Below are 25271 nucleotides of genomic sequence, written 5' to 3'. Positions count from 1 at the left end.
AGAAATGCAATAAGATCTAACAAAATCTAACTCAAGCACATTTAATGCTGCCCACGAAAAGCTATGCTCATTATTTTTGAGGTTTTGGTATTTTACTGGAGATTAAAATAGATCCTGTTTACATATTTATAGCAGTTTAGGTTTAACGACTGAATAAAGATATCCAGGATTTTTTATTATCTTATTTGTGAGAAAAGCATTTTGTATTGCAAATTACATTTTATTGGGTCTCTAAACAGTAATATGCAGCTGTTGAATTTTAATTGTTTGCCGCAGACTGGCCACTCCAGTCATAACAAGGCAATTTTGTGTGCATAGAATAAACAGGAACTGTTGTCCCGTCATAGTTTCAGCTGGTCGGGGTTTGACCGCGACTGACTACGATCACACTTTAGCCCTGAGCTGAACCTCGAGGTCTTTTACTTGCTCAGTCAAGAGGAACCAATTCACCTGCCCAATAAATCATTCTTGAGTAACCCAAACGCGGCCCTGCTCACATGTATCCATGATCCAGAGGTTCGGTTATTTTTCGGAGTGCAGTGTGTTTATTTTTCTTGAGCACCAATCTCCTGTCAGATCTTTGGAGCGAATCATTCTGAAGGGCCGGGCTCCTCCTCTCATAGCCTATCACCCACTTTGTGAGGAAAACAACTTACGTTTGTAAGGCTGGTGAAGAGTGGAGGGATACAGCCGAAAACTGCATTTGCTTGCGAGAGATCACCTGAACCAACTTATCGAACATGTCGCTACACAATGAAGGTAGTAATAACCCTGCCGAGGCTTCTGTACTTCAGAACATCAAGGTTTGCTCTCAAGTGAGATGAAAAGCTGTGTGGGAAGATGGACGCTGGGTCTAATGCCTCTAATCTTCCATGTGAATCAGTCTTTGTTGTGTCTCTCTGCATGGATACTACAAAGAGAATGATGCAAACAGCGACCATTAACTTGTAGATGCTTCATTTCGACGAGTGTCATGCCAAAACCATGCATGCATAATTTTTTCCCAGTTTTATTTTTTCACAATGCCCTTAAACTTCTTTTCTTCAGCCACGCTTTGTGAATTTATACAAAACAGCAAGGAGAGCAATCAAAGCCTTCAGAATTGTTTGCACATTATACAAATTTATGAATATGGTCATGAATATTAATTAGGTGAAACAACATTTGCCCAGCAGTGATAAATGCGGCTTCCTGTTTATACGTCCGTTTAGTTTAGGACACACTTTTTACAAGCAGGGGGTGACATGTCTTCTCATTACTAAATATAGTTTATAAAACATAAATGAAATATATTAAATTTTATTTATAGTACTAAATGTAGGTTTGGGAGGAGCCTAAACATTCAATCATCAATACAAGCATATAAGCAGCAGCTTTCCCAGTGACAGTTCTTCCGGCATTCCTTCTCTCCATCTCCTCCATCTTTGGTCCTTTTTCTTCCATGCAATTTCATGGGGGGTTTGAGCTTGGAGCTCGAGCTGAGCCTCGTGTTCAAGCCCACTTTGAAGACAGAAAAGCAAGTTACAATTAACTATTAGACTGAATAAGCAGGCAAACTTTTGTACTAAGTATACATTTTAATTAAAAAATTGACAGATTTTTGGATTAACCTTTTTGGCCCCAATATATAATATACCAAAAATAAAAATACTGTGCAAACTTTTTTAGACAGTTAAATCTGTAACACTTAATGCATTAGCTGAAAATAAACAAACAATGGACGATGCTTCTACAGCATTTATTAATCTTAGGCCATGTTATTTTCTGCATTTATTAATACATTTATAAAATTAAGCGTTGTTACTGTTAACATTAGTTAATGCACCATAAACTAACATGAATAAATATAATGACTAACATTAACTAACAAATTAACTAACATTAGGAAGAATTAATACAGGCAAAAAAACTATATTGTTTATTGTTTGTACATTTAAGTTAATGCATGTAATGTTTACTAATACAACCTAATTGTAAAGTTTTACCGTTAAATAGTGTTTTTTTAGATTTACACACATAATACCTTTAAATTATTGTGCCCATCACATAACAAGGATGTTGCATAACACCACCTGTGAGTTTTAAAATCACCCATGTGATACTCAAGACATGCCAAAATTCTACAATACATGTATTTCTTGTTAAAGGAAAACACCACTGTTTTTTTATATTTTACTATGTTCTTAACTCAACTTAGACAAATTAATACATACTTATCTTTTTTCAATGCATGCACTTAATCTTTGTACGGCACGTCTTGAATGTGTTAGCATTTAGCCTAGCCCCATTTATTCCTTAGGATCCAAACAGGCATAAATGTTTTCACTATTTAAAGACTGTTACATGAGTAGTTACACGAGTAAGTATGGTGGCACAAAATAAAACATGACGATTTTTTAAGCAGAAAAAAATGAGAACTATATTGTATGGCGGAAGAGCACTTAGTTTGCAGCACTTCAACCTCAGCACGCAGTAACATCATCAGACTCCTCCTCTCACTCATGTTTCCATCAATATTACTGCCCTCGAGGTCGAAGTGCTGCAAACTAAGTGCTCTTCCGCCATACAATATAATTCAAATTTTTTTATCCGCTTAAAAAATCACCACATTTTATTTTGTGCCACCACACTTACTCGTGTAACTACTCATGTAACAGTCTTAAAATAAGGAACACATGGAAATGTTTGGTGGCTTCTACAGTGTAAATTTATCCCTGTTTGGATCCTAAGGAATGAATGAAAGCTAGGCTAAATGCTAACACAGTCACGAAGAGCTGTACAAAGAATAAGTGCATGCATTGAAAAAAGATAGGGATCTATTAAACCAACACTAAAGAGTTATAGCTCTTTGCTCCCCCTACAGGTTAGACGCGTAATTGTTCATTAGCACTGTCGTAAATACTGCAGCATAGCTGGCTCTGATTGGATTGTAGGTCTGCCGTAAAGCAAGTTTTTGTAGTTCCCTTTCAGTCGGTCACTACGACGTCACGTCGTGACCGACGAATTGGGAACTCGCTTAGAGAGACCAATCTGCTTCGAATACTACTAAAACGCCAATGAACTTGGCATTGAGATATTTGCATAATGCTGGCGCCGCCCCGCCAGGTGCGTATATAAGCAGCAGGTGCAAATAAGGAAATTAGCTTTTTATCGCTTCGAAAGCCGGCAGTATCTGCTACTGAGAAGCTACTCTACTCTGGTGGGATTCGATTGCTGAAGTTGGTTGGACTAGCAGTACCACAGCGGACGCTTCGCTTAATTCCACGACTTAGTGTGTGCGTTGCCTTCCTGTGCGCTCATCAACTAAGCATCTGAGTGAATTTCCCTAAAAGAGTGATACGAGAGAGCTTTGTGCCTTGTTAAAGGCAGCCACTCTCTCGTATATCCGGACATCAGCGTCCTTTTCAGGATGGCTTTTCGTCCGTGCGATCTTGGGTGCGGCAAATACATGGGTCCGAAGGACGGTCACGAGCGTTGTCTTTCGTGTTTGGGCATCGAGCACGCAGAGGCAGCGTTCGCTGGGGGTAAGTGTTCTCACTGCGAGAACATGTCCCTTGTGGATTTGCGCAGACGGTTGTCTTTCCTCCGGGAAAAACGCAACCCTCGTCATGCGAGTGCTGAACGCCGCCACGGTGCGGCTGTGAAGCTCTCAAAGGACGACCTGCGCATCACTGTGCTGAGCCGAGCGGGGGATTCGTCCTCAGGCTCTCAGCCTCCTCATCCACAGCCGGTTGATGTGCCGATGGAGACTTCAGCGTCGTGTTCTACGATGTCTCTAGAATCCATCGTGCCGCCCTCCGGGTCCACCGACGCCGCAGCATCCGAGGGTGGGCCTCCTCCCCCTGACGTGGACCCCGACGCCCTTCCTCCCTCTGGTCGGGTTGGGACGCCGGAGTTCGATCCAGAGATGGTGGCCGTGCTCGCTCGAGCGGCGGAGACCGTAGGGTTAGAGTGGGTCCCCCCCCTCAGCCCGAACCGTCCCGCCTGGATGATTGGTTCTTTGGAGCTGCCCGGGTTTCACAACCCTCTCCACCGGTGCCTTTCTTCCCCGAGGTGCACGAGGAGCTGACTAGAACCTGGAAGTCGCCGTTTTCCACGAGATTACGGCCGTTTCAGCCCTCCCCCCTCACCTCCCTCACCAGCGGAGCCGCTAAGGGTTATACGGGGATCCCTCCCGTGGAGCGTGCTGTCGCGATGCAGCTGTGTCCGGCACACGCTCCCTCTTGGAAGGACCGCCCAACCCTCCCCTCTCGTGCCTGCAGACAGTCCTCCGGTTTAACGGGCGCTGCCCACCAGGCATGTGGAGAGGCGGCCTCAGCCCTGCACGCAATGGCGTTGCTGCAGGTTCACCAAGCCAAAGCCTTGAGGGATCTGCACGAGGGAGGACACGACTCGCCTGTCCTTTCGGAGCTCCGGGCTGCCACTGACCTGGCTCTTCGCGCTACGAAGGTGACAGCGCAGGCGATTGGTCGTGCCATGTCCACGATGGTGGTCCAGGAACGCCACTTATGGCTATGTCTGGCTGACATGTCGGATGCGGAGAAGAACAAGTTCTTGGACGCTCCAGTGTCGCAGGCTGGCCTCTTCGGTGAGTCGGTGGAGTCTTTTGCCCAGCAGTTCTCCGCCGCCCAGAAGCAGACAGAGGCGATCGCACAGATCATGCCCCGGCGCAAGCGACCTGCATCTCGCCCTCCAGCGCCGGCGGGCCCGTCTGCTCCTCGCCGAGGGCGCCCTGCGGCGGCTGCCTCCGCCCCCCCCACTAGAACATCTTCCAGGCCACGGAGGGGGAACAGCCGTCGACAGCCCGCCCCGCCCGCCCCACCCGCTTCCCGTGGTAAACGGAAATCGAAGCGGCCCTGAGACGGGCGACCTGGATTTGGATGGGATCACTCTACGGGAGACGGTGATGGCATCGCTCCCTCCACCGGTAGAGGGCCGGGTGGAGAATCTTTGGTTTCCTTTTGTTTCTGTTCCGCCGGCTTCTCAGCCGGCACCCACAAAACCACAAAAAGAGTGCATTCCTATTCCTTCTCCAGGTCTTCAGAGGATCGAGAGAGATGTGAGCGGGCATTCACATGCTCTTCCTCCCTCTCCTCTATCGCCAGCGGGTGTTCTGAGGAGTTCCAGCTCTCCGCTGAGGAGACGGGACCACCAGCACCCTCCTCGGAGTCTGTGCTCTCCGCTGAGGAGACCAGACGACCGTCACCCTCAGCGGGCTCAGGTCAGTGTCACACACACACATACTGTAAATACTTATGCTGTCCCAGCAGACGTACCGGCAGTACCACCTGTCCCGCTCAGCCGCCCCACCGCGGGTACCCCGACAGTGCCGTTAATTCCCCTCGTACGGTCCCTGGGGGCGTGGCTTCAGCTTCCCAGCCCGTCTCGTTGGGTTTTACGCACTGTTCGCCTCGGTTACGAAATTCAATTCATCCGGCACACACCCAAATTCTCGGGCATTCGTTTCACCACGGTGAAAGCGTCCGATGCACACGTACTGCGTGCAGAGGTCGAAGTCCTGCTGGCGAAGGACGCGATCGAGCCGGTCCCTCCAACCGAGATGAGATCGGGCTTCTACAGCCCGTATTTTATAGTACCCAAAAAAGGCGGTGGGTTGCGACCGATCTTGGATTTGCGCGTTCTGAACAAATCTCTGCAGAAGAGGTCCTTCAGGATGATAACACCGAAGCAAATATTCAATTCAATTCGCCCCCAAGATTGGTTTGCGGCAATAGACCTGAAAGACGCGTACTTCCATGAGTCCATTCTCCCTCGTCACAGACCGTTTCTCCGGTTTGCATTCGAGGGACGGGCATACCAGTACAAAGTTTTACCGTTCGGGCTATCCCTCTCTCCCCGTGTGTTCACGAAAGTAGTGGAGGCGGCGTTAAAACCCCTCAGAGAGAGCGGCGTTCGCATATTGGCTTACCTCGACGATTGGCTTATAATAGCGCATTCTCGACGGACGCTGTGCGAGCACAGAGATTTAACGCTTCGGCATCTCGCCCGTTTGGGTCTTCGGGTCAACTGGGAAAAGAGCAAACTCTGCCCCACGCAGAGGATCTCTTTTCTCGGGATGGAACTGGACTCGATCGATTTATCGGCGCGTTTGACAGAAGAGCGCGTCCAGTCAATTCTGACTTGCCTCGGTTCATTCCGAGGGAAGAATGCGGTCCCGCTGAAACAATTTCAAAAGCTCCTGGGGCATATGGCTGCAGCAGCGGCCGTGACACCGCTCGGACTGCTCCATATGAGACCGCTTCAGCGTTGGCTTCACGATCGAGTCCCGAGGAGAGCGTGGCGCGCCGGCATCCATCGTGTAACCATTACACCTGCGTGTCGCCTAACATTCCCCCCGTGGTCGGACCCCGCGTTTCTCAGGTCCGGTGTGTCCATGAGACAGATCGCTCAGCATGCTGTTGTACACACAGATGCGTCCGACACGGGCTGGGGTGCCACGTACGACGAGCTTACGGCTTCAGGGGTGTGGACAGCACCCCAGTTGCACTGGCATATCAATTGCCGAGAGTTGTGGGCAGTATATCTGGGACTTGTACGCTTCGCTACGGAGCTGCGAGGGAAGGATGTACTAGTACGCACCGACAACACTGCGACCGTTGCGTATATCAACCGTCAAGGCGGTTTGCGCTCCCGTCACCTGTCGCATCTCGCTCGTCATCTCCTCCTTTGGAGTCAGAAGCATCTGAGGTCCCTTCGTGCCATTCACATTCCGGGCTCGCTCAATACAGCAGCGGACGCGCTTTCTCGAGCTGCGCGCCCCGGCGAATGGCGACTCCACCCCCAGACGGTCCAGCTAATTTGGAAGAAGTTCGGTCGTGCGCAGATAGATCTCTTTGCGTCGCCGGACGATACCCACTGTCGCCTATTTTATTCACTAACCGAGGGCAGCCTCGGCGTGGACGCATTGGCACACAGCTGGCCTCGGGGGATGCGCAAATACGCATTCCCCCCAGTGAGCTTAATCGCACAGACACTGTGCAAGGTCAGGCAGGACGAGGAGAGCCTTTTACTGATCGCCCCATATTGGACGAGCAAGAATTGGTTTCCAGAGTTAATGCTCCTCGCGACAGCCCCTCCCTGGCGGATTCCCCTGAGGAAGGACCTTCTTTCTCAAGGAGGGGGCACATTATGGCACCCGCGCCCCGACCTGTGGGATCTCCATGTGTGGTCGTTGAGCGCGCGCAAGGTTTAGGTGATTTACCGCAAGCGGTATCTAACACAATCAACGCGGCACGAGCTCCGTCTACGAGACGGGCTTACGCGTTTAAATGGAACCTTTTCGTCACCTGGTGCTCTTCGCAACGCGAGGACCCCAGAGAATGCCCTATTAACACCGTGCTTTTATATCTTCAACATAGGTTAGACGGTAGGCTGTCACCCTCCACCATTAAAGTTGATATCGCTGCTATTTCTGCTCATCACTCACTTATTAACGGCAGAACAGTTGGCCAGCATGATTTGGTTGTTAGATTTCTAAGAGGCGCTCGTAGGCTAAACCCCTCGCGCCCTCCTTCTATTCCTCCCTGGGACCTGTCCATGGTGCTGAAAGCCCTTCAGGCCCCCCCGTTCGAGCCTTTGCAGTCTGTGAGTCTGAAGCTTTTATCAATGAAAGCTCTGACCCTGCTAGCATTGGCCTCAGTGAAGAGAGTAGGGGATTTACATGCATTCTCTGTTGACGACTCGTGCCTTCAGTTTGGTCCTGCTGCCTTAAGCGTAACATTGAGGCCCAGACCAGGCTACGTGCCCAAAGTTCCCACTACTCCTTTCAGAGATCAAGTGGTGAGCTTGCAAGCGCTGCCTCCGGAGGACGCAGACCCAACCATGGCTTTGTTGTGCCCCGTACGCGCACTGCGACTCTACGTGGATCGCACGCAAAGCCTCAGGACCTCAGACCAGCTCTTTGTTTGTTATGGTGGCCAGCAGAAAGGGAAAGCTGTCACTAAGCAGAGGATGTCTCATTGGATAGTTGATACTATCGCCCTGGCTTATAATCTTCAGGGTATTCCTTGCCCCTTTAATTTGAGAGCGCACTCCACACGGAGCGTTGCCTCATCTTGGGCTCTAGCTCGTGGTTCCTCGCTAACAGACATCTGTAGAGCTGCTGGTTGGGCGACACCTAATACGTTCATTAGATTTTACAGTGTTCGTATTGAGCCTGTATCCTCTCGTGTTCTTTCCTCACCAGGGGGAGCACGGAGAGCAGTCTCACAGGTCGGCTTGCAGCCTCCAACTGATGCTTCATAACTGTGTCAGTATGGAAGGCCTTCAGAACAAAAATGCGTAATGGTTTGAATTGTTCTTCCTCCGCTGCCCTGGCAGCCTTTGTTGCGGAGCATTGGCTGTCAGCCTTTCACTAGCTGTATCCTCGCGAACCTACGTGTCTGGCTCGGGCTCCACATTGTGTCCCACCGGGTTCCTTTGTGAGTATTTTTCCGTGGGGTTAATCCTACCAGCCCACGTTTCCCTTAGCAGAGCACTGCTTTGCTTACACAGCCACGGCTGTCTTTATTCCTCAACTACGGTTGACTTCGCCCACCATTAACCCTTAAGACGGGTGGTGGCTTCCGCAGCGTTCCTATCCCGCTCAGGTAGGGCGCTTCCCAGTCGCTGGCACTTCTGTGGGGTTAAAGGAACATCTAGTGCCCGGCCTTCTGCCTTAAAACCTACCTCCTCCTCCTTAAGTGGAACCGGAGGGCTTTTACGCAGTCACTGGAAGAGGTCAGCCCCTAGTGGCGTTTTGATAGGGATTCCCAATTCGTCGGTCACGACGTGACGTCGTAGTGACCGACTGAAAGGGAACGTCTCGGTTACGGATGTAACCCTCGTTCCCTGAAGGAGGGAACGGAGACGTCACGTCCCGTCGCCACAGGTGCTGCCACCTGCTGTTACGGCCGGTCACACTTTCCGGCTTTCTCAGCGAAAAAGAAGCTAATTTCCTTATTTGCACCTGCTGCTTATATACGCACCTGGCGGGGCGGCGCCAGCATTATGCAAATATCTCAATGCCAAGTTCATTGGCGTTTTAGTAGTATTCGAAGCAGATTGGTCTCTCTAAGCGAGTTCCCAATTCGTCGGTCACGACGTGAAGTCTCCGTTCCCTCCTTCAGGGAATGAGGGTTACATCCGTAACCGAGACGTTTTCACTCGAACTACAGGACCACTACCCTACGGTTGGAAACTTTTTTAGTGCGGTTTTGGCTGATAGAGGGCTGCAAAGCGAATGTGAAAGTGCCATTCACCCTGTTTTGAGTGGATGAACCACTGAAACTTTTTTGGAACTGTTATTTTAAGGTAAAAAAATCTCTTTGGTGTTGCTTTAATTCATCTAAATTGAGGTAAGAACATAGTAAAATTTTGACAATTTTTGTTTGTTTTTTCCTTTAAATAATGAATTATTTGCACCAGTTTTGGAAACTATTGTTTTGGTGTGTGTTTAATTTTGTATTCTTTTTTGACCCTAGGGAGGTTACTTTCTCTCTGAGGCCTTTTACCCTCCCGAGTCTTCATTAAGAGAGACCTTGGATCCAGCTTTCACACTCCATGAGACTGTTGCCAAGGTAAAAGTCTAACTTTCCATCCAGTCCAGCATTGGGGATTTTTTTGTTTGTTTGTTGGTTTGTCAGATGGTCTTGGTTTGTCAGAATCTTTTATGTCTGTAAATTGATCAAAAAAAAGGAAGAATACTGTAGCTTTCTTAATCACCTTTTACAATTAATTGCACTACAGTACACAAAGCAGGAAAGAAAGTGAATAACTTCATATTCACAGTAATGGCTTCATTAATGCTGAGTGTTTTGCCAGTAATGGCTGAACTTTTCAGTCTTCTTTTAGTCCTCTATTTTCTTCTTATTTTAAAATGTCTAAATTGTTGGTATTGAGTAATTTAAGGCATTCTGTTCTCATGTTTTATGAGAATTTTTTTCAACCTGAGATTGCTGTTCAGATTTTGGTAGAGCAAAGATGGGATATTTGTTGGAGTGGCTCATGTCCCATCAATTCCCATATCAATTTCAGTTTACAGTTAACATAATTTAAGTTATGTCATAATGTGCATGCAGTTTTACGTACAGCAGAGTTTTGGTCAAAATAATGAAATGTCATCCAAAACATGTACAGTAGGGCTCACTATGTGCAATCCACCGACAATGATTGCTTGGCCAGAACCTGACATCGGCCAGCATGTTCTCACACCAGTTGCCTTTTAAGGAGCAGCAGGCATGCTCAGACCGCAAACCCCGCATAAGTGCTATGAAATAAAGATGAAACAGGATGCAGCTTTAATAAACTACTTTTTCTCTCCTAACTGCAACAAGAAATACGATGGTCATTAAAGTTCCTCATCACAGTCAAGTAGATATTGTTCTGCACCATGAAATATTCAGGACCCTTGAAGACAGATTGGCAATGACAAAAAAGTCACGTGGAACAACAGCGAACGATACAGCAGATGAGATGCTTACAAATTGTCCCCTTATTGTTCAGTCTCCTCAAACATTATATGCAAGAGACTTTAGATACAGCCACAGTCTGCAGAAGCTGAGGAGGCAAATCTTGAGTGTGGTTTTGAATTCACCGAGCAGAATTGCATGTGTCAAAATATCATATTTTTCAGCACAATGGGCAAAAAGGTTGGAAAAGTTTCATGAATAATAAATCAAGACATAGAGGGTAAGATCTCGGGCTGTAAGAACGTTCAAACACGCACACTGGAGTGGGTATTTTCCCACCATGAATTGACCTGAATCCATTGAGATGACAGAATGGGATATGCTGTCAGAAAGGGTTATTATGAACGTTGACACTTACAATGCAAAATGACAATGCCAAAATGTATTAAAAGAAATATTAAAATTATTTGATGTCTGTTAAAACTAAATATGAATTACAGCTGGAAGCTACAAAACTGATAGATGTGTAATGTACATTTATATTAGTTAATATTAGTATTCGTATTTTGCATGTTTTGCAGGCACAATTACATTATTTCAAATGTAAATGCATGGCAAGGGCGCTCAAATTTGCGACATGCATGGTCTCGACATGCAAACATTCGTGGCAACCTTTTTTTCCAGGCATGTCGGTGCCAAATACTTCCATACTGATATTGTATCTGTCTGACTTCATACAGTAAATTATCTTAATTACCGTATAATGAATATGCTAATTATAATGTATTAAATTCGATGTCATGACCCAGTTTGTTTCATTATAAGTCTAATAATGGTACCACTGCTTATGCTTCGTTTACCAAAGATGGTTGGTAGATTTGTAAGTCTGTCAGTTATGAAGAAAATGTGGGTTGCCTCCGGTCTCCCATACGTTTGGTGCTTTAAAATTAGTGCTTCATCAATAAGTGGCATAATTTTTCAAGTCGACATGATTTTGATAATTTACTCACAATGTGTGCGCCTACACTTATGTGTCTTTAATGAAGTATTGTGTAACCACAGGCCGTGATTTGCTGACGCAGTCAAGTGTTCGTTGATAAATACAAAAGTGCCTCATGCATGATTGTGAACCATTCGTAATTCATAACTTTGTCGTGTATGTTGTGGAGCGTAAAATTTGATTTATTCTCCCAATGTTCAGTACCCACTTTTCACGCCTGCGGTAACCTCTAGGGGTCGCCTTGTGTAAATATGTCCTACTTTCTAAGTTTATAGTCACACTGGCCCTGTAATGATGCTGTAAGGGTTGCCATTTTCTGCCTGTGTGCACTTTATGACCATAAAAGTCAATATTAATGTATGTTAATGCCTCCTGAGGATTTCTTCTACATCACATGACCTGTAGTCACCGGCAGGCTGCCGCTCCGGTACGCTTTAGCATCCGACCAAAATAACATCTGTGGATGTTGTTAACTTGGTGATCTAGATTTCTTAGGGAAACTAAAATCAAGTAGCCCCTCGATGCCAGCTTAAATCGGCGGAGGCAGACGTGAATTGATGGGGGTGGGAGAGTTGAGTCTCATTGCTGTCTAGCTACGGTGAACATCAGGCTTCCTTACACCTGCGGGTCCCGGAGGATCTCAGGCCCGAGCCGAACTCTCTTTTTCTGCGGGCTGAGGTGCTTTGGGAGTTCTGTCACCGTGGCTTGTAACGCTCCCTGCTCATTTTTCACCCCACCTTTACAACCACAGCTGGGGTGGGTTGACGGGGGGACAGAGGGGCCGAGCAGTGCGAGGTGAGTTGGTTCCACTCAGCCTGGCACAGGATGCTGGCATCGATCATTTGAGCCGCAGGTACAAGCACACTTCATCACCCTCACGGGGTTGTATGCGGCATACCAACTCTGAAGCCTCTGTTTCCCATGCTTAGCTTTTAAATCTACATCTAAAGTCACTTATTCCCTACAGGATAATTGGTCTGCTTTTCAGTTTTATACTATATTATAAAATATTATTGCTCTACTACGTATAAACAGCAGCTAACCACTAAAAGACACAAGGGCTGTGTCCGAAAGCTCTAAGGGCGCACTCACACTATCCAAACCAAACCGCGCTCGGGCACGTTTGACCCCCAAAGCCTGGTTTGTTGGACTAGTGTGATCGCTCTGTTCCGCGCCCGGGCGCGGATTGGTTAATCGCGCCGTGGCTGGGTTGCAGAGGTGGGCCGGAGCGCGGTTCACTTGGGCTCAGGCGCGGAAGGCTGTGGTGTGAGCGCAATCGCGCCTGAGCGCGATTCAAAAGGTGAAGACGTCAGTTGCGCGACCACTCACCTTCATCTGCCTTCGTAAAAACCTTTTTATGCGAGCAGCGGGGTTACGTGAATGTCCGAGCTGCACACGTGACGGATCAACTAAGCAATATGAGTACATGTGAGAGGGATGTCTGTAATCGCGCACCAAACGACTCCGAATAAAAAACACAGACTGATCATTACGGTGGGTTTCAGTGTTAAGAGAGAGCTTTACTTCCTGCTTTTTTTTTCAAAACAATCGCATCTTAATGACGAAAGCACGCCCGGACTCGGATCGATAAAAGTACAGTGTGAGTGTGTTTACCTGGGGGAGTAGGGAGGCGTGACAATCGCGCTGGGGCATGGTTTGGTTTGGATAATGTGAGTACGCCCTTATTCCGAGGCATGAAGGCACATCCGAATCCAATGTTAGGTTTACTTCCTGTCTCCTGAGATAGCGTTATTGTCCTGTCCCACAATTCCGTGCGTGGGTGTGCACGGAGAATGTGATTGGTGGAGCCTGGTCGAGTTCGAAAAAATAAAATGGCGGCAAAGAAAGCAGCTGGAGCACTAATTTAGTGTAAAGAAAGTTATATTGTCACTTTTTACACCTTTTAATTGCATTTCTAGTGAGAAATTAGTTTTGGATTTTCTTAAGGTTGATGCTTTTTTATTATAATCCTATATCAGTTCAGGTGAAATCTTTAATATTGACCGAGTAAGGTCATGTCAAAGATTGAAGTCAAAATGGAATCAGTGATTGAAATTAAGCATCTAATCTCATAATTAGATCATGAAACCTTATCTTGGATTTCACAGAAACTATTAGCTCAGTATTAACTACTGTGAAAGCAATATCACATCGCAGTTATGTACTGGTGAATATCAGCACAGCTATGATTACCTGCAGTGTGAATCACAGCCCTGCTGATAATATAACAGCACTACTGCTTATTTGAGATTGCATACTGTAGTGTGCAAGGGCAACTTAATATATACATTTGTTTAACAAACCAAGCAACTGGTCATTTATTTTTAATAACTGTTGCAACTAAACTTGACAGTCGGTGACCTCTATGCAAATGGCACCATCAGAGTCTAAATCAGCGTTTAGTGTAATGAGAAACTGTCATGATCGGATGATTCAGTGAAATTAGACTGACTAAAGAAGATATGGAGAAAGATTTAAGCTTCCATCTCAGAATAGGACACCGGGTCATACTGTAATTGATAGGCTCATATGTGTGCAATGCATGATGTCACCCGCGATTGTGTCTCAAGGGAAGTTTGGTGTTAGAACATACCTTCAAGTATTGCAACCAGTGGAGCGTTGGCAGGTGGAAAGAGTCTTTTTAGGCAGCTTTCAACTCTCAGAACTTACCGGAGAGATAGAGTTATCGCACCCCAAGTTCTTTCAAAATTAACCTGCCATGCATCGCTTGCCCTGGGACTCAGCCAGCCAGAAACTGCGGTGAAGTTGGAAGCCTGAGAGATCGGGATCTGCCAGCTCGAGAGACTGTGAGGTTGAGAGCAGCTGCCGGTGGTGATTGAATGTCCCAGGACAGCCATTGTTATGTGTCAGATGGAAACAGTGGTGGCGGGGAAGAGTGAAAGGTCTGTATTGTTCTCTGACAGCCTGAGTGACGCTAGCCGGGCGGGAGAAGAAGCGTGAACGGAAGATTCTGCCAGCTCTGCTTACATGGCACTGGAAGGGGCTGGAATCTTCTGATGGACTCCGTTGGGAACGTCTACCTGAGAAGCATCTCTATTTGCTTTCCTTATATACACTCGCTTCTTCATTAAAAGATTCCTGTCCGGAGAGCTTTCACATAAATGAGTGTCAGGCCATTGCAGATTTGATTTCGGAATGATGTTCGGATATTATTGTTCCGTCTCCATCAGAGCTAATGTGATTACTCAAAAGCACTGGCTGTCCATTGTTGAAATTCACCCTCATTTGAGTTCTTAATGTTTTAGTCTTTTAATTGCTTAAATGGACCATCTGCTCAAAGCAGTTGTATTAATATGAATTCACAATTTGGAGGATAAAGGATTGCAGAAGAATTGCTTGAGAAAGCTCCCATTTTCCTAAAATGAAGTCTGAACCGATAAGATAGCTCTAATTTCCCAGAAATTACAGCCTTTGACGTATCGCATAGAAATAGACTCGTAAAAGATTTTGAAGTGAGCTTCAATTAAAATGCAAAACAATAGATGGACAAAGAAAAAATCGGAATAAAAATGCAGTTACCAAGTGTTCGTGAGATTTAACATCAGTAGTAAAGAATACAAAGAAATAGATGTTCATCTGTCTGTCTGTCTCTCTCTCTCTCTCTCTCTCTCTCTCTCTCTCTCTCTCTCTCTATAAACTTGATGAACTTGATGAATTGCTTTTAGGAAGACTATCTAGATAATGCTTTAAAGAGCTTCTCCAGCACATAACTTGTCAAAGCTCACTCAGGTGGTTTAATCTCAAAGGATAACACACCAGCTCTTTGTATTAGGCCTCGATGAAGCTGCCGCCTTAAAGCTGCAAACACTGTGTCAAGGTAACTGTTTGTCCATTGAGACGAAGAAAAGGTGAGATGATCTGTTGTTTTTCTTATTAAAGGGACACTCCACTTTTTGAAAATATGCTCATTTTCCAGCTCCCCTTGAGTTAAACATTTGATTTTTACCATTTTGGAATCCATTCAGCTTAGCATAATCCATAGAATCTGATTAGACCATTAGCATCGCGCTAAAAAATAACCAAAGAGTTTCAATATTTTTCTTATTTAAAATTTGACTCTTCTGTAGTTCCACCGTGTACTAAGACCGACGGATAATTAAAAGTTGTGATTTTCTAGGCAGATATGGCTAGGAACTATACTCTCATTCTGGTGTTATAATCAAGGACTTTGCTGATGTAACACGGCTGCAGCAGGCGTAGTGATAGTCATACTGCCCGAAAATAGTTCCCTGCTATTGAAAGTAACCAAGGGGCTATTTTCAGGCAGTGCGTAATATCACTACGCCTGCTGCAGCCGTGTTACATCAGCAAAGTCCTTGATTATTACACCAGAATGAGAGTATAGTTCTTAGCCATATCTGCCTAGAAAATAGCAACTTTTAATTTTCTGTCTGTTTTAGTACACGATGTAATTACAGAAGGGTCAAGTTTTAAATAGGGAAAATATCGAAACACTTTGGTTATTTTTTGCGCATTGCTAATGGTCTAATCAGATTCAATGGATTGTGCTAAGCTATGTTAAAAGTGCTAGCACAAGATCCAGAGATCAGCTGAATGGATTCCAAAGTGGTAAGAATCAAATGTTTAACTCTAGGGGAGCTGGAAAATGAGCATATTTAATGTCATTACCTGTATGTAGCTCAGTTGGTAGACCAAGTTGTTAGCAGAACAAATGGTATGTGTTCGAATCCTAGTAAACACATATATTGATAATATGTATAAAATCTTAAATGCACCTTAAGTCGCTTCTGTTCAATGTGTTAATTGCGGTATAAATGCTTTATCCAGTTGTAAGTAATATTATCCATTAAGGTCTGCATCGATCCGCACTTTGAAATTTAACCAGAAATAGTGAACCATCGGGTATTTTAGGGATACTCATTATAACATAGCACGATAAGGGACACACTAATTCTAATTTCAGATACTATTTAGGATAAATAATTTGCAAACTGGGACACAGTGATAGTCCAACTGAATGTTTAACACTCCTTAAGTGGCGCTGTCCCGCTCACGGGACACCTACGTTTACGTCAATATTTTCCATATAAATTTGATGTATATCACAACAAACTATATATTGTTGGAAAGGTCTAAGCCTCTAGAATACATATATCAACAGTGTTTTATAAAATAAATTATGTAGGGAGAGTAATTGATTCAATTTTAAAGAGAGTTCGCCTCAAAACATTTATATAAAGTGGGTTTTTTTTCTAATGGGTACTGAGGCACTCAAAAAAAGTATTAAAAGCACCATGAAGTAGCATGCTGCCAAACATCCGCAGTTGTGTTTTTTAGGACAAATAGCTTTTGAATTGACATAAAGGTGTAAATGATGACAGAACTGACATTATTATAATTATAACTTTTCCTTTTTAGTTAAACATTTACGTTTAAATGAGCAACTTCTAAACAATGGCAAAAGATTTGTGTATGACAGAGTATGGAACTAATTATTTTCACATCATCTTCAGGTTGTTTAATAATAAATCATCATCGCTTTGTCAAAATGAATTTACTTTCAGTTTCACACTGACTGTGAAATACGTTATACTTGTTGTATTTTTTAATGCTGTTAACATACAACCGAGCACATTTTAAAGTTTTTTTTGTCTAAAAGTAGTTTGAACACAGGGTGAATTTCACACTTGGATGTGCTTTTGCCCTCCTCAGTGCATTCAAAGAAAGTGTTAACCTGCAAATGAGGTGTACAGTACGTGTTAAACATTCGGTTATGAACACAGATTTCTTCCTTGGATTTTTCATTTTTATCATCATTTAAACGTGACACTATATTAATAACAGTAATCTACCTATACTGTATGTGTACACAGAATAACTTTTCACTTCTCAATTAGTGTTGTTTTTTTTATATTTTCTTTCCATTGTGTAAGTGCATGTCACCTATATGTGCATTGAAAACTCTGTGTGCAGCATTGTATATGCCGAGGGTGCAAACATTCATCAAAGTTACATTTTGCTTGTTAGCTTTAAACAAAACAACATGCATGGTTTAAATATTTAATACAAAGCTACAGTATTTAAGCAATTTTAATACAAATGATGGAACATATTGTTTCTTTAATGGCCAGTAAGAAATAACCCAGCAAGCAAATTTGCATTTAATAGACGTCTAATAGCTGTCCAAACACAGCCATCTAGGCTAAAACAAGGCAAAATCTGTGCTGTTGGTGAATATTTAACAGTAAATTAAAATAAAGTAAATAAATAAATGAAACCGAACACTTTTTAATCAATGTTGACTTCGCTTACATGGTGGAATATCATATATTTCACAAGTTGTTTACGCAAAAACGACATGTAAACAATTTAAAGTTTTATTTTTGCTAGAAGTTGGTTATGCATAGCCGAACTATTGCATCTATAGTTAACTTAGACAGTGAAATAATTTTTCAATGTAGCCGTTATTGTAAAGTGTAGTAAAAGTCATTTTTGCCCCTCGATAGATGTTGCTTCTGTCAGCGCTTCTCATCCCCCCAAGCCAAGAAATAAAATTCTCTCTGTGGTTTTACAGTAGTTCAGACAATCATAAAAATCTAAATTTTTTAAGCTAAAGAATTAGCAAACCATAGATATTTCCACTTTATATTTCCTTTATATAACACTTTATATAACTGAGGTGTGTGATGGGTTTCTTTCACCTGCTCTACGTCAGTGCTGGCAGCATATCAGGAGGAATTTATTGGGGCCTAATACATAACATGACGAGACGTCAAGGAGTAATTTTCCCAGACACTCCTGGGTTTAAGTCAGTGTTTAGATGGAGCTCTCCCAGCAATTCTTCTTTATCACCTGGCTAACACAATTGGCGTCTCATTGTACGAGAGCTGACACGAGTGTCGTTCGACACACATTGTACCAAGGACGTGTAATTTGTCCACAGAGCGAAGGCTGTCCGGGAATCTGGTTCACGTTCACTGGTTCATCTCAAGCGTGGTGAAGATTCATGCCTCATCCATCACTGCTAGTGATTAAACTGAATTCTGTACGTTCGAGGCCATTTTGGCTTTAAGGTTGAAAACTTAAAAACGAGGAAACATGACATCTGGGAGTCAGCCGAGCACTTTTTTTTAGGACAAATTTGCTCATTTCAGAGCATAATATTGTCTTGACTGCCCCCATGTAGTCCTCATCTTCTGACTTCCAAACATTGGCTTATGGATGCTTTTGATGTAGTCAGAGTTGTTGTCAATGATTACATAAAAATTTAATAACTAACTAATGACTAACTAGGTCACAGGCTTACTGTTTATGTTTTAGTGTTTTGCTCCCTTAGAAATTTCTCTCAAATTGCTTTATATAAATAACTTTTATAACTAAACTGACTTGTTTCTTTGTAAATGAGATATTACTTAAGTTTAGAGTGTGTTTTTTCACATTAATGCAATGAAAAGGTTAATAGGCAGCAATTAAAATGCCTTATTTTTATACATGTCACTTTAGTCATTTCATTGGTATTTAGCTCTTTAGTTGCACTTCAGTCAAGGCAGAAATCTCATTAGCTGACAATGTTTCATTCGAATGTTTGTGTATAAAGGTGTCTCTTTTCCCACGTATGGAATTTAATGTTGTAGTACTGTATTATCCCCCTTTCAGGCTGTGCGGTCACATTTTATGATAACTTAGAATAATTATTTAAGAGTTTTAAGCGTAACTGCAAAGTATTGGTTTTCAGAGATTGAAACATAAATTTGTCAGATAAGCACTGTAAAAAAAATCTACTCAAACATTGATAGAATTGATATTTACAAACAAACCGGATCGATTTACAAAAATTTATAATTTAGCTTGATATTTATTGTTAGAGAAAACTTTCAAAAACTCGTTTAGTAAGGTATTCTATTAATCACAATAGATCAGTTAAGTTTGAGATTCCTCGTGAGGACCAGTGCGAATTTGAGAAGGAATTAATGGCAAAAATTTGGAATGAAGTTTTACAATATGATCAAGCAAATGAGTGTTGGGATGCACTTATGGGTTATATTGGTCGTATTGTAGATTATTCACTAAATGCAGTAAATAATCACAAAGAAAAATACAACTTTCTTGGATAAATCACACCCTACGTCAATTTATGAAACTGAGAGATTTTGCTTTAAAAAAGTTTTTCAAAGCCAGACACGAAACCGATTTACTGCTACTTAAAAGTCTGAGAAACCAAGTTGTTGTCATATTTTAAAAATTAAACTACTTTATTACACGGCTCTCTGGAATGCTTGATTCTGATTGGTCAGTTGAGACATTTGCAGGTTCGTTCTTTTCGAATAATAACCGCTCCAAAATAATAACGCATAGCCGGTACTACTTTACGAGTAAGATCGCTCCGCGCCAATAAAGATCAATAAAGATTACTGTCTGTTTGGCGCCATCTTGTGACAAACACTCGACAACCACGACAAGACACAGAGAGCTTACTGAGACTGAACTTGACAAAATAGAGCATGACAGCTACGAAGCCAACACACAAAAAAATACAGAATGGGCATTAAAACTTCTCAAAGACTGGCTAAAAGAGAAAAAATGGAGACAGACAAGTATGAAGCAGAGGATCTTAATAAGGTATTACGATCATTTTATGCATCTGTGCAAAGTTTCGCGGAAGGATAAAAATGTTAATTTAAAACAAATATGCCAATAAAATGTTTCAAATTCATATTCATGTCCAGTTTTTTTTCTTATGTGACAAGTAGCCGTGTAATAAGCGGGATAATGTAGAGTCAGCCGGTAGTTATCGGGAAATAAGCCCCTTCAGTGTGATACAAGACCCTCCGCTTCGCGTCGGGTCCTGATCACACTGTCGGGGCTTATTTCCCGATAACTACCGGCTGCCTCTACATTATCCCTTACATAACTACCGGCTGCCTCTACATTATCCCTTACATGCAACACGAGAACTCAACACAACACAATGATCCTGCACAGAACTAAAGATACACTGACATTAAATAGAAGAAAGCAAACAAGATAACGAGCGGGAAAAGGTGATGGGAGAAAACCAATGATTACTAATAAGCAGGAGAACGAGGGGGCGGGGTCACAGGACAAGACACCGGAGGCACATGCCAAACACAAAAACAAGGCATGAACCTCCACACAAGGCCAGGGACTGCCAGAACTCTGCCACCATGACAAAATACAAATATAATAAGACTTCAAGGCAGAGTCCTGACACTTTGAACAAACTGTTGCCAGTAAATAACATAAATGTAAAATCTACAGTAAGTTACTGGCAGCTAAATGCCAGTAATACCCAGTAATACTGTAATTTTTTACAGTGTAGTTAGTTTTTAACAATATTAGGTCATCCTCTAAAAAAATAAAATGGGAATCCCTCAGGGAACCGTCTTAGGTCCTGGGCCCGGTTGCATAAAGCACCTTAAGTGTAATTTTCCCTTAAGTTCACCCTTATGTTTCCCTTAAAATTAAGGGTGTTGCAGAAAAACCCTTAAGTTTTTTCTGTTGCATCTCCATGGCAACAGTAGTATTTTATAACAACAAACCGGGGTCGCTGTCATGAAACACTTTACGATTACCTTTACCTAAGAAAACCATTTAAGGGATTATATGCAAAACACTTTAATTATTCTCTTACAGTAGTTAAGGGTAATTTACCCCTTAAGTGTCATACTTAAGGGAAAAACTTAAGGTGCTTTATGCAACCGGGCCCTGTCCTTTTTAGTATTTATATTAGGCTGCGTTTACACTTGGCATTAACATGCGACCTGTATCCGGATGTTGTCCACATACACATTGAAAAGACAAGTGTAAACGCGTCTGTGATCGGAATGTTATCCGATCTGTGTGTCCTGATGCAGAGGTAGTCGAGGACGCTTTGTGATCGGATCTCAGTGTAATGTAAACGCAATCCAGCCATCGTATCTGCATTTACAGGTCAACGTCACAAAAAACCCCGCCCACTATCATCTCCTCTCACTGACAACTGTCAAAAATAAAGGACGTTAGGTCATGGAGCGCAGGTGAGAGACGCATACATTCATATTTGTGGAGCAATGAAAGCTACGCTTAAAAGTATCTTAATAAATCGATATTCAAAAGCATTTTAACACTGCTGACTGTATTTAAGTTATTCAGGCATATGTTATATGTTCCTATTCATAGAGAGATTTAATAGCAGAATTCAGGATCGTTATAATGTTTGAGTGTCCATGGCGACATATCAACGTGAATGTTGCGCTTGTTTCTGGTCAATCGGCTGTTTCTTTCTCATTTAACACATTTTAAGTTACTTTAAAACACGTACAAACCATAATAACATTAGCCAAATACATTTATTCAGTGTTGGTTTTATGCAAGGTTACTTATATGTGTTTGTAAATTACATTACTTCTTACGCACTATGAACAGGAAATTTAGGAAATTGTTAGCTCTTTTAATTAAATCATATTAAAATTACCAGGAAACATAACTAACAACAGTTTATGGTTAAAATATAAATATACATATAAGTTTAGGCAGAGGCAAAAGCCCGTTATAAGGGCAGAATAAAACAGTGGAGTCGGTGATGTTTCACACGGATTTTGTTGTTGATTTAAAGCATGCGGGTGGAAGTCAAGTTCAGGTAAAGTTAAACAGGACATTCATCCGCGGTGCGGACGCTATAAGGCTTTTAAAGATAAGGCTTTTAAAGCAAAAAAATATAACGCTTAAAATGTGGACATCACGGTTGTTGGGGTTGCTAGTTATTCTCTGCTGTTCAGTAGCACTGTACAATACGGGATTGCGGTTAGCGCGAAAACCCTAAATCATGTGGCTAAAGACAGCTGTACCCATTTTGATTGACAGCTATCCACCCAGCGCGCGTCTCCCCGCACGGGATCCGATCACACATGCAGATACAGAAGCCACATTTATGTGACAAATGTAAACGCGCCGTGTCCTGATATACGGATGATCGGATCTGCGTGAACGGATCACCGAGATCGCATGTTAATGCAAAATGTAAACGCAGCCATAATGATCTTCTTTAAGTATGTCCTGATATGAATCTTTTACCTTTAAATTATTCTTGATTGTCGTGTTATTATTATAGTTTAAAAAGCCTTTCTAGGGAAAAGTGTTGCAAATTAGCTTAAGCTACAAGCATTATGATGCATGCATAGGATGACTGTCTTTTCAGTGCATCTATGTTTATTGTATATGTCCCTATACAAATAAACTTAAATAAAATAAGTAAATAAACTCCTACAAAACTATTGCAACTCGATGCACGCGCACTCGTTCATTCAGTATTTTTTCGGTGCATTTTGCTGAAAAATCAACGTGGCGTTTAACAGATTCGGCCACTAAAGTTGTATTTCTGAATGGACTAAAACCGGGATTAAGTGGATTTAAAGTGAAAGTATTTAATGAACATGTCAAAACATTTGGTCAATATCATCATCTTATTTTTGACAGAGGTGGCGTTTAGCAGACATGGGGACTTGTGACTTGGTGACTTGGACTCGAGTCGACTCGAGTCACTATTTTTGTGACTTGTGACTTGACAAAAAATAAAATACTTGAGACTTGACTCGGACTTGGAAGTTAAAGACTCGGGACTTCACTTGACTTGAGACACGATGACTTGAATGACTTGAGTGTTAATCACATCATGTTTTCAGTTTAAATATAAAATATATAAATTATTTTAAAAAATAAAGTCGACCCAGCTGGAGCGCAGGCTGAGAATGGCGTTGTCATGACTGAATCACGACACTATCATTTGCCATGCCCTCTCGTACCTTACGCACACCACGCCCACTTAGATCAGATATTAACATTTCAGCCGGAGGGGTACGGAGGGTCATCGCTTTTGGCTTCAACAAGATGGCAAAAGACGAACATTGCGTTGCAAGACATGCAACATTAAAATCACAGGCAGCCAGACAGCAACCTCTAATTTTGGTCGTCATTTAAAGAGCCATTATGCCCAGTAAGTGCTTGTCAATTTGTTAATATCTGTTTAGTTGGTAGTTAGCTAATGTAATAATAGCTAATGTAGCCCTCATCACACTGTGTTGGGGACAAATGTGGGCAAAATAATTTTGATTTATTTTTTAAAATACTTATTTTTATTTTTGAATACTTCTTTTTCAAGTTTGCCAACTGAACACACACACAGAGAAAAATTACTTGATTTTACAATGTTAGGGGCGGTTCACATGTCGCGTCTTTTGCGCGCTCAAGTTTGTTATTTCAAATTTATGCGCGCGAACGGAAGAGGTGCGACGCGCTCGTTTTTTCTGGGCACATGTATGAGAGAGAGAGAGACAGCGAGGGGAGAAATGTAACAAAGTTTAATGTTGTAAGTAAACTGTGTTTGAGAGAGAGGGAGGTGTTCAGAGAGGGGTCTGATGGATGTTAAGCTGTTATTTGTTTTATGGACTCAATGTGGAAAATTTCAAACACGGTTGGCAGAAGTGAAAAATAAATAATTTATGAAGTTACAATTTTGTTTGATTCCAAGATGTATTTTACTGAACATGAGAATTTACAATGCAAATCCAAATTATTGTAATTTACTGATAGTTACTTACTGTATATCAGGTCACTTTATTAAGATCAGATTTTGCAGGTAAAATTACAATAATAAGGTGACTTGACTTGGACTTGACTTAACCTACTACAGGACTTAACTTGACTTGACTTGACATAGCCTGTGACTCGACTTGACTTGCCCAAGAAAAAAAACTTGGGACTTACTTGAGACTTGAAGGTTCAGACTTGAGACTTACTTGAGACTTGCACATTTGTGACTTGGTCCCATCTCTGGCGTTTAGCGACATCTGACCTCTTCATATATAAAACACAGTATCTAATACCCTAAAAACCTGTTATTATTTGTTATACTACCTTGAACTATTTTGTTGTAAATCAAATTGCGCAACAGAACCGCAAATCAAAATTATTATGAAAAAATTTAATTTCCTTCCGTATTAACTTCCACTGTCACCTTGGGAGGGTCTTAAACATTCTGGCAACATCTCATCTGTAGCCAAAGTCTAAACTGATGGTGTTATAACAGTCACCCTTCTCTTATAGTTTTCATGATTTCTTTGAGAAACTACAAACCTAATGTGGCAAATAACTGGAACATTTTCCTCTATTAATAATAATTTGCTGTCTATAGTAAATTTTCCAAACTGGAAGGAAAAATGAAAAGTGACATTTCATCATTAGGAGAAAGTAACAATTCAAACAATAGCAGGCAGTGTTGGTGTACAGTCCTGGCCAGAGGGACCTCAACATTTGTTAGCATAATAATTTCATTGCTGTTGACAGGCAAGTTCGGATTCAGCTCTGTTTACAAGAATATACTTAGGAAACCTCATTTGACCTTCAGTTCGAGTATTTCTGTTTTAAATGTCATTTTTAACTTTTTCATTTTGAATGAAACCACATGGCACTGCATCTCGTATTTATTTCAGGATTAACAATATGTTGTTCGTCCTTTATGAATAATTTCTGAGCACGGAAACTCTTTAAACCAAGCAATCTCTTTTACAGATATGTTTCCTGCTGTCCTGTTTTTACTTTTCTGTTAGTGATTTCTGAGATGGACCCTGCAGTGTTTTTGTTTTGAAGTCCCACAAAAACCAATTAAAAGTATTTGATGTGCATCTATAATGAAGGAAATGGCATGTAATGTGAAAGTGTTAGGAAACAAATGCAAATCTAAGATGCAGTCATGAGTATAGACTATTTGTGTACTCCGTAGGGAAAGTGTTTTCTTAATGTCTACACAGCTGTGAGGTATGCACAGTTTCTGAAAACATCAGTAATTAAAAATTAACACATCATAACACGCCAAGTCACTTAAT

General features: G+C 42.4%; 1 protein-coding gene across 1 annotated transcript in view; it reads left to right on the top strand.

The window, feature by feature from the left end:
- LOC135719047 (inactive N-acetylated-alpha-linked acidic dipeptidase-like protein 2) overlaps positions 1-25271 on the top strand; it is a 316217-nt gene that overhangs the window by 250464 nt on the left and 40482 nt on the right. Inside the window, exon 11 of the mRNA XM_065241553.1 lies at positions 9483-9578. Coding sequence (XP_065097625.1) covers positions 9483-9578 — 96 coding nt within the window. The remainder of the gene's footprint in view (positions 1-9482; positions 9579-25271) is intronic.

This window comes from Paramisgurnus dabryanus, chromosome 14, assembly GCF_030506205.2.
Source record: "Paramisgurnus dabryanus chromosome 14, PD_genome_1.1, whole genome shotgun sequence".
Classification (NCBI taxonomy): domain Eukaryota; kingdom Metazoa; phylum Chordata; class Actinopteri; order Cypriniformes; family Cobitidae; genus Paramisgurnus; species Paramisgurnus dabryanus.
Note: the sequence above shows the minus strand (reverse complement) of the source record. Positions and strands in the feature narration are given on the sequence as shown.